The 15,196-nt window shown below is 36.3% G+C and overlaps 1 protein-coding gene across 3 annotated transcripts in view; it reads left to right on the top strand.

Moving 5' to 3' along the window:
- tpk1 (thiamin pyrophosphokinase 1) overlaps positions 1-15,196 on the top strand; it is a 127,089-nt gene that overhangs the window by 49,398 nt on the left and 62,495 nt on the right. For all 3 annotated transcript variants that reach the window (XM_066721878.1, XM_066721885.1, XM_066721871.1), the window contains exon 4: positions 4,804-4,873. In XM_066721878.1, coding sequence (XP_066577975.1) covers positions 4,804-4,873 — 70 coding nt within the window. The remainder of the gene's footprint in view (positions 1-4,803; positions 4,874-15,196) is intronic.

Genomic DNA, 15,196 nt, shown 5'->3' with positions numbered 1-15,196 from the left:
AATTGATATTCTTGTGCCAAATGTAAAACGGAAATATGCCACTAGACTCACTAAAATGTTAATTTGCTTTGCTGAAATCAAATTGCAGCATGTTCAATTAAGGATACTGGAGATGTTTTGGATATTGATTGTGGTACTTTTTGAGAGGGAAACTAATCTTAGGGGTAAGCTGCTCAATAAAACTTATTTGCCTTTGGTTGTAATGATAAGCCAACAGAACCTTTGGCAGGAAATCTGTTCTCATCCTGCTTATCCTGAAGTGCACAGACTTGGCATTGATTTGTTATCAATATTTGCTTCAACTTACTTGTGTGAGGCAACATTTTCTGCATTGAATGTGCTGAACAGCAAATTAAGGAACACAATTGATTATATAAATCTGGAAGCTTGGCAGACAATTTAAGTTTACCCTTTATTTGAAATATTTATTTGCTCTGGTGACTGAAGGATGAGTCATGCCCTTAGATGCATTTACACATCTTCACTTACTTGGGCTGTTTTATTTATTATCTAATGTAAAGATCTTGAGTATATTGGAGGTGAGAGGAATTTTAGATTTCCACCCAAAATCATTTTAAATTATTACACATCTTATATATGTCTGAATGGGTTGACACCCCTTTTTCTGCAGGACATTTACTAAGCAAAGTTGTAGTCACCATCAGGCACTTCATTGTAATAGCAAGCCAGAAGCAAAAATTAACATACAGTGAGGGAAAAAAGTATTTGATCCCCTGCTGATTTTGTACGTTTGCCCACTGACAAAGAAATGATCAGTCTATAATTTTAATGGTAGGTGTATTTTAACAGAGACAGAATAACAACAAAAAAATCCAGAAAAATGCATTTCAAAAAAGTTATAAATTGATTTGCATGTTAATGAGGGAAATAAGTATTTGATCCCCTATCAGTCAGCAAGATTTCTGGCTCCCAGGTGTCTTTTATACAGGTAACGAGCTGAGATTAGGAGCACTCTCTTAAAGGGAGAGCTCCTAATCTCAGCTCGTTACCTGTATAAAAGACACCTGTCCACAGAAGCAATCAATCAATCAGATTCCAAACTCTCCACCATGGCCAAGACCAAAGAGCTGTCCAAGGATGTCAGGGACAAGATTGTAGACCTACACAAGGCTGGAATGGGCTACAAGACCATCGCCAAGCAGCTTGGTGAGAAGGTGACAACAGTTGGTGCAATTATTCGCAAATGGAAGAAACACAAAAAAACTGTCAGTCTCCCTCGGTCTGGGGCTCCATGCAAGATCTCACCTCGTGGAGTTTCAGTGATCATGAGAACGGTGAGGAATCAGCCCAGAACTATACGGGAGGATCTTGTTAATGATCCTGAGATGTGTGCAAATCTGGTGGCCAACTAAAAGAAACGTCTGACCTCTGTGATTGCCAACAAGGGTTTTGCCACCAAGTACTAAGTCGAAGGGGTCAAATACTTATTTCCCTCATTAACATGCAAATCAATTTATAACTTTTTTGAAATAGTTTTTCTGGATTTTTTTGTTGTTATTCTGTCTCTCACTGTTAAAATACACCTACCATTAAAATTATAGACTGATCATTTCTGTCAGTTGGCAAACGTACAAAATCAGCAGGGGATCAAATACTTTTTTCCCTCACTGTATACATATGCTTATTAAAAAGTGTAGTTCCTTTGTAGAATCGGCAAGGTATAACAGTTGTCATTAATCAACTTGCTCTTCTACTCTTGAAAGGACTGCCGTGAACCTTTTGTGAAATATCTTATAAGTTATTGCTTTGACCACTTTGTTTTCCTCCCACGTGTCTTTCATAGCAACATGTTAAATATTGGGTGCAATTATTACATTGGTGATTTCTTACCAGCCCAGTTGGAGCCACAATCAAGCCCTCTGTTTATCAAATATTGGGAATGAACAGACAATGCAGTGCTTTATATTTAATTACTATAGGGGTGTTTCACCATGTGTTCTGTTGTTTTTAGTTGAATACTGTTTGTGAACTATTGCAGTCCATTAAATGAATGATATACAGTACAATACAGTACAGTACAATTTACAGCAGGCATGATTGAGATGAAGGGTGTTTAAGTTTAAACAATTATTTAAATGATCTAATGGAAATGGAATTCAGATACTTTACTTATAAACTCCTTCTAACACATGAGTGGTTTAACCAATAATTTTAGGGACTGTGATAGTTCCCCTTTAAACTATGGTAAATAGTTTTATTTATACATTCATAATAGTTTTATTTATGTATGTGTGTATATATATATATATATATATATATATATATATATTACACACATACCTTAATGTAAGCCATGAGATGTATTCTACCCTGGAAGGTGCTTGATGGCCACATGGAAGTCATCTTATGGAAATGTTTAAATACATGGTACCTCCTGAAGCATTTACCTCATATGAGCTCTGCATTTGAAGTCACGTGATGAACAGCTTCAAGGAAAAATCATTTATTTATGCATTTCAGTTTATGCTTGTTTTGAGGCATGTCTCTACAGTGCCACTACATAGCCTCCTTTATTCTTACCACTTTCTAAATAGTTACATTGTACAACTTATCAAAAACATATATCTGGATTGTTGAAATCACAAGGTTTATAAGAAACGCTTCTATTCTTGAGGTTAATTAAGAGGATTTTGACATTGTCTCTTTTGACATAGCAATGCAATCCAGAATGATGATTCTGAATATTATTTAGGTGTTAGATTAAGGCAAATTAATTGCCATATCTGTATTAGCTAAAGGTTTGGATGCTAAAGATAATTTCTGATTTTACATTTTTAATTGTGATTTTATCATATTTGACCAAGCTCAATGTAAATTAGGAGTACAGAGGTAGTCCTCAGGAAACCTGGATGCTATTACAATGATATAACTAAATCAAGTGTGGATATGTTTGTATTGGGTTGGGTTGGAGTTCAGGCTGCTGTTAGGTCTTACAATGTGTACTGGTTCTGATGTAATATAATTGACTTTAGTGAAAAATCTCCTTCCTGCAATGCAATGCACTACCACAGTTCAACATAAATAATCTAAATATCATGTAGGTGTCAATATATTGCCATATCTGTATTAACTGAAGATTGAGATGTTTAATTTCACAATTAAACATTAATAATACAAAAATAAATAAATACATAAATCTGCAATTAGAAAATTTGCCCAAGCTACCTTTTATTCATACAGATGTGTTGGTATTTATGATACATTTAGGTAGTTTACGGGATATTATTTTGTGCCAGTGCATGACAAAGATGTTCACTGATCACATTAGGTTTACATTATAATGGTTTTAGACTCCATAACTGTAAAAACAAAAGGAAACAATGTATTTTTTGTATTTCATAATCTAAATGTCTACAACACATTCTAGCTTGACTGCATTTAGTTTTGTTTTATACATATATTCACAGTCAACAGACATATTTTCACAAGAGTGCTTCAAAACAAGGACCTACCAAGTCAGTGCTCTTTAACAATAGTTTTTCATTAATGAGAACCCTCTGCTTCCAAGTTTAAATTAAATTCTGATTCATTATGATTGCAAGTACTGACTTGCTTTTAAATTACTGTACAACTAAAATAAATAGTAACTAAAACCACCTTTGTCTACATGTAAAACATTTTCCTAAATCAACAGAAATTCTAGAATTACATTGTGTGTGATTTTAATAATTGAAGTGACCTTTTGGATAATGCCAAAATCAATGCTTCCTACTGATTCATTCATTAACACTTGCATTATAATTAACACGTCTTTGACTCTGGTCTTTCTGAACTAGTGATTATTAGTTTTTAAATGTTAAACTTTAACCCTTTTGTAAGTGGTGGCTTGGGGGGATACTGTTTTAAGTTTATATTAAAGCCTATCTTAAGCTCCCTCAATCTCTTATGATCTGATATAAGCCCACCTACATCCCACCTGTTCTGTGTGATTTCATTTCCCTGGGTTTGATTTTCTCAGTGTGAGGTCCAGTTGTGTGGTGGTTATTAATATACACGTATACAGAATGGTCACCTGTTAACTGTAGAGAATGCAGAACAAAAAATATTCTCTAACTTTGACATCAAGCCTGAAGTTAAAACATTTAGAGCCCTCCGCTCAATTGAGCTGCTGTGAGATTATACAATAACAGCTGATACGGGGAGGGAAAAACATGTGAAAATGTCAAGCTGCTTTTACAAGACATGTCTTCCACTAAGAGACTATTAATGTCATAAGAGGTAAGTTATGGATAATTGTTTACGTCATTGGAGGATAATCCATATAATGGATTATTTTTATTTTATTTTTTAAGAATCTTTAAATGTGACGGTGTGTAACACAGTGGGCCATAAACACAGCTGAGTTATCATCATGTTGTCTTCTACTTTATAATATGCCCTGAATCTCTGTTTTAATAATAGTCTGGGCATAATATTAAGAAACTTCCATAAGATTAAAACCTGTGGGTTGTGTTTTACAAGCACAATCAGGTGTGTTTTCTCATCAGCCATATATTAAACATTTCCTTAGAATTTCTATGGATGACAGATGTGTCCTAATGACATGTCCTTGGAATTCTAATTTCAAAGCATTTATAGATATCAAGCCCATTTATATGAGTATATACTACCAATTGTACATGTGCATGGACTTTTGTACTGCTGACATCATGTCTATCGAGTTGTATAACTGTGTTTGTGTCTGTATTTTGAGAGTGGAGAGCTGCAAATAACATGAAATGATTGATGAAAGACTGGCAAAAGCATAGTGTCTCATGCTTTCTGTTGACGTGTCTGTTTCAGCAACACTAAAGGCATGTGCTGATGGAGGAGCGAATCATCTCTATAACCTAACAGCTGGGAAACGGGACAGGTAGAGTATCATTCTTTATATATGTTGATGCTTTTGTTAACGACAGATCCCCGGGCACTGTCATCTTTCAGAGAGGGATCCTTCTGTCAAAGTCCTCGTGTCATGTTGCCCATCAGCAGCTCTCTGAAGTCCAAGAACTGCACTGGACTGTTGGCCAACAATGTATTTCCATGTTTATATATCCCATTCTACATATATTACAGAACGACAATAGTCGGGGCTCACAGGTTCTTGTTTAAACTTGATTTTGATGGGAATGTTGCCTGCTGGAACCTGGGGGAAAATCCATTGAAAGTTGGATAAATGTATCATACTGCTCTCTGTTTATTTTATTTTATTCTCCCTAAACAATGTTTAAAAGCAATGAGCACAATAAGCTTACCACATATTCAACTAATAAACTAATAATAAAAGTAGGAAAGGCCTAGGAGGAGGCAAAATAAATTAAATGGAGATTTGTTCTTGGACTGAGGAGAAATACTTAAAATAAGACATAATAGGATGTACTAAAGTTGCCACACAGCATAATGTGATCAGTGGTCCACACACTTAGATTTAGTTTCCACTTGTAAATATCTCATGTCACCTCTTATCCAATGTGTTGGTGTTAATGACGGTATGACATCATTTATAACCATAATACTGAACATAATGCCCTCCAATGTATTTGCCTCTTTAATAAAACATAATACATTGGGGTATTATGCATCCGTTTACCTACCCAATAGATAGATGTTAGTTGTTTTTTTCTCCCGTTATCTGTGTTTTATTACTCTTTAATATGTCAAAATTGCTTTTTTACAGTAATTGTTATTATATCTGGTTGCTTGGATTTGCATTTCTAAAGTGGAGAAACTGTAAACTAGGAGCTGTTCTTCATTATTGTTATTTAAGACCAGAGGGATGCAAATTTGGTACAAGGTTGCATGTGTGTGCCTGGCAGCAGTAAAGAAGAGAAGTGTTCACACTGCCAGCTGTGGGCAAGCAGGGGTGCTGAGACTGTGAGAGACTGCCACCAGGGAAGCTGTGAGAAGCTAATGCAGACTGTTTGTGTGCGTGCGTGTGTGCGTGCGTGCGTGTGTGACAGAGAGACCCACGCAGAGAGAGAGAGACAGTGTGAGTAGTTGCTGTTGCTGTAGTCCTGCCTCATTGTTTGTTGTTTTTAAGTAGTTTGGCATTATGTTTTTGTCAATGTGTTAATACAGCAACACCCATGGGTACAGAGATGTGGAGAGCATGCAGCTAAGTGTAGAAAATAATATAATATTGTTTATGAAAGAAAAGAACTACAATATCATCAGATGTGAATAATGTGTCAGTTGGCAAAAGTAGATCTGGAGCCAGATATCCACTATGAAACAAATTCACATGTGTTTGGGTGTGGGATTTCTGTACTGAAGCTGCCAATTGGCACTGGCACATTTTGTCAAGGCTGATTCATTCAGAAAAGTTGTACCTGGGAGATATCAAAGTTGGTGTCTTCTTGTTTCCATGTCAACTGGACCTCTCAATTATTTAATTAATTGAGTTAATTGCGCAATTAATCCTTACAGTGTATTTTGTGACAAATGTAAGGTGCCCTGGATATGGTCAGCTAAGAAATAAAGAACAAGAAAAGAATAAACTACATATATATTCTACTTATTAGTCTCTGAATAAATAAATAAATAAATAAATTAGTTTTCCTTCTTCGATTTTGGATACAATTAAACCAACTAACAGCACGTGGTTTATAAATACAGTGCTTTCTGAGTCTTGAGTTCCTTTGACGCTATTTCATTGTGTAAGGAGTTTGTTTTTCTTTTTAATTAGGAGATTGGAATTGATATTCAATCCCAGAGCTAACTGTGCAGGGATAGAGTTGTTTATATCACCACAAGCCTGCATCCTTTTGACTACTTTGCAAGGCCATTGAAACATCACACAATAATAACATTTGAGTTCTTGTTAGGAATGCAGATGTAATTAGCTCTTAAAAATAAACCAAACAAGTAACAGTACCAAGCAAGCATGACAGAGATACTTAATATCCTTAATATAATGGATGTCTACTGAGTGACCTTTAGTCTTTGTCCCTTCTTTGTCAAATCCTGCATTTACAATAATAGTTAAGTGCAAATTACAGACTAGTGTGGAACCAGTGTGGAAAACTAATTATCATATTATGTGTGTGTTGCATGGTGTTGATGGGATTTTTAGTCATGCTAATAACACTTTCACTTTTATTTAGTGGGCAGCCATGTGTAACAATGAAATCCTTAGCCTCGAAGAACCTGAGGTTTATTCAATCTAGGATAAAAATACCTGAAAGAGCAGTACTCCCCCATGCTCCATCACTCTTTGGCATAAGACCAGTATGGTCTAAGGTCAGAAACTCTGCCTAAAAGGTTAATTAACTCTGAATGAAAAGTGTTACGCTGTAATTAAATAGTAATGTGTTAGACACTATGAAATATGACCGAATAATGCATTTCCAGCAGGCAAAGCAAGACATCCTGATATAAATTCATTATTTTATTACATATTCTATTATGAGCTACCCCGAGGGCATCTGTATAATTTTAACACCTAACCTTGTCTGTGTCAGTCAGAGGGATGGAGTGGACTGGCCAGTGGTTTGGAGATGCATGAACAATGCAGCCCATGGAAAAAAGGTTTTCACAGACTCCAATAACATTTTCTACAGATTCTTTGATATTTTCCCTGAGTCCTGGCATTGATTTACAATTTTTTGGCTGAGATTATCACTTCCTGTTTCCTTATTCAGTTACATAGAATTGAATGAACAAGTTAACAGGAAGTGATAATCTTGGGCTACATACAGGAAGTCATTTTAAGATATCTCTAAATGATTTGCAGATATCTCTAAATGATTTGCAGATATTTCTAAATGATTTGCAGATATCTTTAAATGATTTAGAGATATCTGCCAATCATTTAGAGATATCTTCAAATCATTTTGAGATATCTCTAAATGTACTTTTAAATGAGATCTTGCAATGATTTAAAGATATCTCTAATTGATTTGCAGATATCTTTAAATGATTTAGAGATATCTTGAAATATTTGAAGATATCTGGAAGTATTTGAAGATATCTTTAAATATTTGAAGATATCTTTAAGTGATTTAGAGATCCCTCTAAATATTTGTAGATATCTTTACATGAATTACAGATATCTCTAAATGATAATTTGGCTTGCCATAGACTGAGAGTAATGTCGTGTAAGAGTTGTCATCATTAGGATGAATTGAACATTAAGAAGGCCAACACAAAATGTGAGAGGGAGGCAGAAGGAACAAAGGGACAGAGGGAGAAAAGCACTACCACTGTAACTAGTCTATCCAGTAAATATTCCCATGTCCAGGATGTGCCACCCCTGTGACTATGGTGCTGTCTGTCTTTTAAAAGCATGCTGCACATCTTCACAAGAAAACGCCTGAAACACGAAAAAAGTGGCTTTGTAATCCTGTTACTTATAGGGTTAAAATTATGTATAACATTTTAACAAAAACTAACATCGACCCTGTTAAACATTGTTTTATATGCGTATACATTTCAAAATAATAGTTATATCTTTAAAAACAAAAAAATAGAGGATAGTAATTCAAAAATAAGGTGAGAGAGATTAAACTAAATAATACTTTATTGTATTAAAGGAGGTCTAGGATTTGCAGGCTATCAGATACAAACATCCAAACATCCTCGCTGATAATAGGACTTGTACTACAAAAGCCACAGGCAATCCTAATAGGATTATATTTCTTATAGAAAAATATAAATGCAAAACTCTGCACTCTTTCTCACAAATTCATTCTACTAGGTTGGGCTTCAGAAGAGAACCGCTTGGTATTTTAAATATTGATCTGTCTTTATTTTTTTTATATTTTGTATTATAATTTTCTTAAGTATGCTTACATTCTTGTAAGGTGGCAATTGCTTATTTTGTGTCGTTTGCACGAGTGCTTTTGTCACTCTCCCTTTGATGTTGAAGCTGTTGCGGAGGCGGCGGAGTTGTCATCTTTTACGTGCAATGGGTGATTGAATTCTGTTTATCTAGGGTGAATAGGATCCTGAAGCTTGAGATTAATGTGGGCTGCACTTATTTTATTTGCAGGTTTAAAAAATATAAAAATAAAGATTATCCTTGTCAGTTTTCATGATAGTTCTGCCTCTATATATTACAGTCAGAAATATATATATATATATATATGTTCATAAGATAATCAGTGAAGGGAACTTAATTAAGTTAAAACATTACCATTTTCTGCAAGTCACGCTGTGAGGATTAAAAATGTATTTATTGGCATTATTATGCAATAAAAGAAAATCAACTGGAGCCTAATACATTTTGAAGGAATATCTTGACCCATTACAGCACTCAGAATAGTGCTGATTGAGCATCACATTATTATTTTGCTTCGTAGGTCTTTTTCTCACATAACACCCTTTTATGAAAAGAATGGTAGGAAAGTACATTTGGAAAGTTATGGAATCAATCCTCACTGGTAACATTTCATTATGATTGTTGAATAGAACTTTATTACATAGACTGTAACTGATGAATATTACCTGGACGCTTTGGGGTTCTCATACAAGGAAAAATTATGCAGATGGCAGACATTGCGTTAATAGGGGAAATAGGCATCCTTATAGCGTATCAACTGGAAATCATCAATGGAAAATACAATATGCGACACTCAACTAAATAAGGTTACCCTCTCAACTTTGTGTATCGGTTAATAGCTTTGTTTTGTCTCGTCTTTACCAAACCGGACCTAACATCTACTCACTACTGTTTGCTGGTGTTCATTTACTGCAGTTCACTATTATTGCTTTTATGTATTTATTATTTAAAACAATAACATAAAACAACCAGAGACATAAACCACAAAAGCATAATGTAAAACTAAAGAAAAAAGCTTATCTATACAAATGCGTCTTTAGTGTTCTTTTTAAGATGTTAAGTTATGGTGCCACTCTGATCAAATATGACAGAGAATTGAAGAATCAAGGTGCATTGCTACCAAATGCAGCCTCTCCTTTTCTTTTGTATTTAACTGTTGGGATGCAGAGAGAGAAGGCCACTGTCAGTAGACCTCATTGCGATCCTAAAACAAACTGTAAGCTAGTGTAGTGAAGAGATATGGGGCCTAAATTTGTGTTGGTTCAAACCCTAGCAGCTGCATTCTGTACAAGCCATAGACGCGACAGCCTTCCTAGTAATACCTGAGCATGGGGCATTACAGTAATCCAGTCTTGATTAAATAAAGGCATGAATTAATTTCCCAGTCTCTGAAAAAGTAGGAAATGACCCGACCTTGACCAATTTTCTTTGGTGATCAAAGACCCTTTTGTAATTTGTTTAATGTGAGATTCAAGGCTTAAATCTAAATTGAGTAAAGCCCCTAGATTTCTCACTTTGGGTTTTATGTTAGGCTTATCTATATACTAGATTCAATCTGTTTCTGAGAGCCAGCAATATCTCAGTTTTATCTTGATTTAATAACAAGCATTTCTGAGACATCCCACTTTTCATATCGGCAAGGCACTCCACTAAGACAGACGTGCTGATGTCACCTGGTTCGACAGAGTTCTGTATCAGTATAACAATTATAATTTACACCATGTTGCTTCATAAGTACACCAAAAAAAAAAAAAAAACAAGGGACCCAGAACAAAGCCCTATAATACCAGTTAGTTTTGAAATCTCCTAAGGAAACAAAGTATTGTCTATTTATGAGATGAGATCGGATTAGCTCCTTTTTAGTTTTTTGTTGCCAAAACGTGGCTCTGTCCCACAGTATAGGGGTAATTGTAGCTGTGGTTAGGACATACTATTAGCAAACAAGAAATACATGTGTGAATGAGTGGGTGGAAAAGTGCAAGGGTGGAAATGTGAAGGACTAAACAGTTTTTGATACAGTAATAATTTATGTTTTCGCTTTCTGAAACCCATGATCTGAGCAAGTGCAACATGAAGGAAGCGTTATCTTTTATTCCTGGCTGCCGGCAACTATGTTGCTGGAAACATCCCCACAGATGTTGTCTGAAGTTATTTTAAATAAAAACATGAGCAAGGTAGACATTTAACCAGTCAGCAAATTAATTCTACATTATGCTCTGTGGCTTTATTATTTTGTTGGCAGTTATTCTTTTGGGAATTTCACCAATGAATTATCAGCTGAAATATCAAATTTAATAAAACAGTATCTGCTTAGTATTACGTTGGAAGCTGTGCTGGGCAAGACTATTCTTTATTGCCTATTAAGTCACAGTAACAGTGGCTAAAAATAAGATGATTCAAACACTCATCTTCCCACTTAATACATTTTCACATTTGTTGTGACTTTTATTAAGAACATGAAACAAAAGTGATGGATTTGTCAATTTATATTTTAAAATCTTGAAATTACTGGATGTACAATTTTTTATGTTTTGATATTGTTTAGTTTAATCCTTACTAACTTGCTGATTCACAAATATTCAGTTAATTCAGTCAATTTTCACACATGGCTATATAACAAAACAGTTATTTCAGTTATTGTCTTTTCATTTAGCCTATTTTTAAAATACTTTTGTTACTAGGGGAAACCTGTGTAATTTAAATAACATTTAAAAACAGTATTTTCTAGATTTCTATATGTAAATTCTATTCTTAATAGCAATTATTAGTATTAATACTTTGAAAGTACCATTACAATTCTACATTGGCCATAGTGGGATATTCCACACTGAGACTTCTGCTGTGAGAGGCTTGGCTCAGTCATCTGCTCTGCTCTAAACAGCAGGTGAAATCTGTTGCACAGTTTTCCTCTTCTTGCTCTTTAAGAAACATGCCGCAGTGCCTGACAAATTAATCTGCTTGTTTATTCAGTCTGACCTGCATTTGACACTACACAAAGCGCTGAGATAAGACCCAGATGAAAATAGGTTTTGAATGATGAGATAAGGGGCCTTTAATGAAGTTGGTACTAAATGTTTGTTTACTTAATATTCCGGTACCCATCCATTATATCTGTGCTGAGGCCAATGGGGGTTCAGATATACAAGTAATGTTTGCTTTTTTTTTTTTTTTTTTTTTAGTTCGTCTTTTGTAAATGTTCAAGCCAAAAAAAAAAATATATATATATATATCCACCAAAGAAATATGACTTGAGAAAGAGAAAGGAGCTGTAATGACTGGGATCGGCAGGAGTGATGGACCCAGGTGCAGAGCTCAAGGGACAGGTCAGGACAGTCAAGATGTCTGGGGCCGGTAAACAGGAACAATAAGGACGAAGCAAACTCGTGGTCAAGAAACGGTCAGAAGGTCTTGGGATTAGGCAGACAGGCTAATCAGGAGAATCCGAAGAACGTTGGTTAAAGAAGGGAAGCACAGGTCAAAACACAGGAATGCAAAAATCAAGGTAGGAAAGCTCAGTAATGTCACAGAAAATACAACAAGATCTAGCACTGGTAGTAAGGAACAAAGGGTGTATACGTATATATATATATATATATATATATATATACAGTGAGGGAAAAAAGTATTTGATCCCCTGCTGATTTTGTACGTTTGCCCACTGACAAGGAAATTATCAGTCTATAATTTTAATGGTAGGTGTATTTTAACAGTGAGAGACAGAATAACAGCAAAAAAATCTAGAAAAATGCATTTCAAAAAAGTTATAAATTGATTTGCATGTTAATGAGGGAAATAAGTATTTGACCCCTTCGACTTAGTACTTGGTGGCAAAACCCTTGTTGGCAATCACAGAGGTCAGACGTTTCTTGTAGTTGGCCACCAGGTTTGCACACATCTCAGGAGAGATTTGTCCCACTCCTCTTTGCAGATCCTCTCCAAGTCATTAAGGTTTCGAGGCTGACGTTTGGCAACTCGAACCTTCAGCTCCCTCCACAGATTTCCTATGGGATTAAGGTCTGGAGACTGGCTAGGCCACTCCACGACCTTAATGTGCTTCTTCTTGAGCCACTCCTTTGTTGCCTTGGCTGTGTGTTTTGGGTCATTGTCATGCTGGAATACCCATCCACGACCCATTTTCAATGCCCTGGCTGAGGGAAGGAGGTTCTCACCCAAGATTTGACGGTACATGGCCCCGTCCATCGTCCCTTTGATGCGGTGCAGTTGTCCTGTCCCCTTAGCAGAAAAACACCCCCAAAGCATAATGTTTCCACCTCCATGTTTGATGGTGGGGATGGTGTTCTTGGGGTCATTCCTCCTCCTCCAAACACGGCGAGTTAAGTTGATGCCAAAGAGCTCGATTTTGGTCTCATCTGACCACAACACTTTCACCCAGTTCTCCTCTGAATCATTCAGATGTTGGCAAACTTCAGACGGGCCTGTACATGTGCTTTCTTGAGCAGGGGGGCCTTGCGGGCGCTGCAGGATTTCAGTCCTTCACGGCGTAGTGTGTTACCAATTGTTTTCTTGGTGACTATGGTCCCAGCTGCCTTGAGATCATTAACAAGATCCTCCCGTGTATAAATACTTATTTCCCTCATTAACATGCAAATCAGTTCATAACTTTTTTGAAATGCGTTTTTCTAGATTTTTTTGTTGTTATTCTGTCTCTCACTGTTAAAATACACCTACCATTAAAATTATAGACTGATCATTTTTTTGTCATTGGGCAAACATACAAAATTAGCAGGGGATCAAATACTTTTTTCCCTCACTGTATACACCCTTTGTGCTGCTTAACAGGGAGATGAGAGGCAGGTGTGGTAATTGATCAGTGGAGCAGGGAGTGATGATTCAATAATTGTTTGGAGATTAGTGGGGAATCCTGAGAGAACATGGCAAAAGTGTAGAAAGTGTGACCTCTGGTGGCGATAAAGGGTGGGCTCAGGTCACTACAGTACCCCCCTCACTATAGACGGCCCCTAACGCCCTAGTGTGGCGACGACGATGATGTCGGGGAGCAGGATCCGTAGGGTGGTCTTGGTGAAAGTCAACAATGAGAAAGGGGTCGAGGATATCTGAAGCCAGCACCCAGAGTTCTCTTCTGGACCGTTCCCCTCCCATTCTACCAGATAGTGAAGGTGACCTCTGTGATGACAGGACTGGAGTAGAGATCTAACCACATAAGCGGGTCCATCTTCTAGTTCGATGGGAGGAGGAGGTTCAACGGGGCTTGTGGCTATACCAGTATGGTGAGAGGGATCAGTAGTCACAGGCTTAAGGAGGGAAACATGAAAAGTGAGAGAGATTCTGAAGTGAGTAGGTAGTTGGAAGCGAAAGGTAACTGGATTAATTTGACAGAGGATTTTGTAAGGACCAATAAAGCGGGGACTGAGTTTTCTGCAAGGAACCTTGAGACAGAGATCTTGAGTTATATTATTATATATAATATATATATTATATAAAGCAATACTTAAACATGTATCAGCAATTCATTGGCTTTGTATTTTAGTTTTAAATACTTTTATCGTGTGGAATTGATGTTGTTTTGGCTTAATCTAAATTTTTGTTGTTTCTTAGATTGGAATAAATATTTTTTCTATTATTATTGTATTGTTTTGAATAAAACCCGCAGTATATTAAACTCTCTACATGTACAATACTCTGAATTGAAACTAGTTATGATATTTTGACCGGCAGCAGTGCTGTGTGGGGTATGGGTTCAGCCGTGTGGCGCAGCATCTATGCACTGGAATCCCTGTGTAAACAGACTGACTCGGGCAAACATACTCACAAATTGACCGGCACACCTCTTATTTTCACGCTCATAACTGCCAAGTCCCAACTGATTTGCTAAAAACAACTACAGATATGTAATATAGACTATGGAATAAATGTGTTTTAAATTTATTTATATTGGGCCGTTTCTATAGCGCATTCAGACCCATATTAGTGAAACCCACTACTTTAAATTGATATGCAGTTTATTTGTCAAATCATACTTCCAGTAGTGGGACTTTTTCCGTAAAGGAGGGGTGCGTCCGAAATTTCCAGTGCCGCCTGGCGGAAAAAATGGCTACTGCAGACATGTTTCAAATGTTATGTTAAATCTGTTCAGTAGGAATTTTATTGACACAGACATTGAGTATATTGATGTATCAGTCATGTATGACTGATTTAATAGCAAATTATGATAATTGGAGAGAGTAATATCATGTTTAGTTCTCCCATTGAGGAAGAAAAGTGCACGCTCAGATGTGCGCACTATACCATAGATGATGTTTCTTTTTCAAAACTGCCATAACAGCATTTGCTGCCGTATTGATACAGTAGCATCTGCATCGATGCGCGCATCAGAAAGGAATATGTCACGATATATTGCCATATCGATTTTTTGAGCACAGCCCTACCTCCTGTCCT

This window comes from Amia ocellicauda, chromosome 2 (genome assembly GCF_036373705.1).
Source record: "Amia ocellicauda isolate fAmiCal2 chromosome 2, fAmiCal2.hap1, whole genome shotgun sequence".
Taxonomy (NCBI): Eukaryota; Metazoa; Chordata; class Actinopteri; order Amiiformes; family Amiidae; genus Amia; species Amia ocellicauda.
This window is presented reverse-complemented; position numbering and strand designations above follow the sequence as displayed.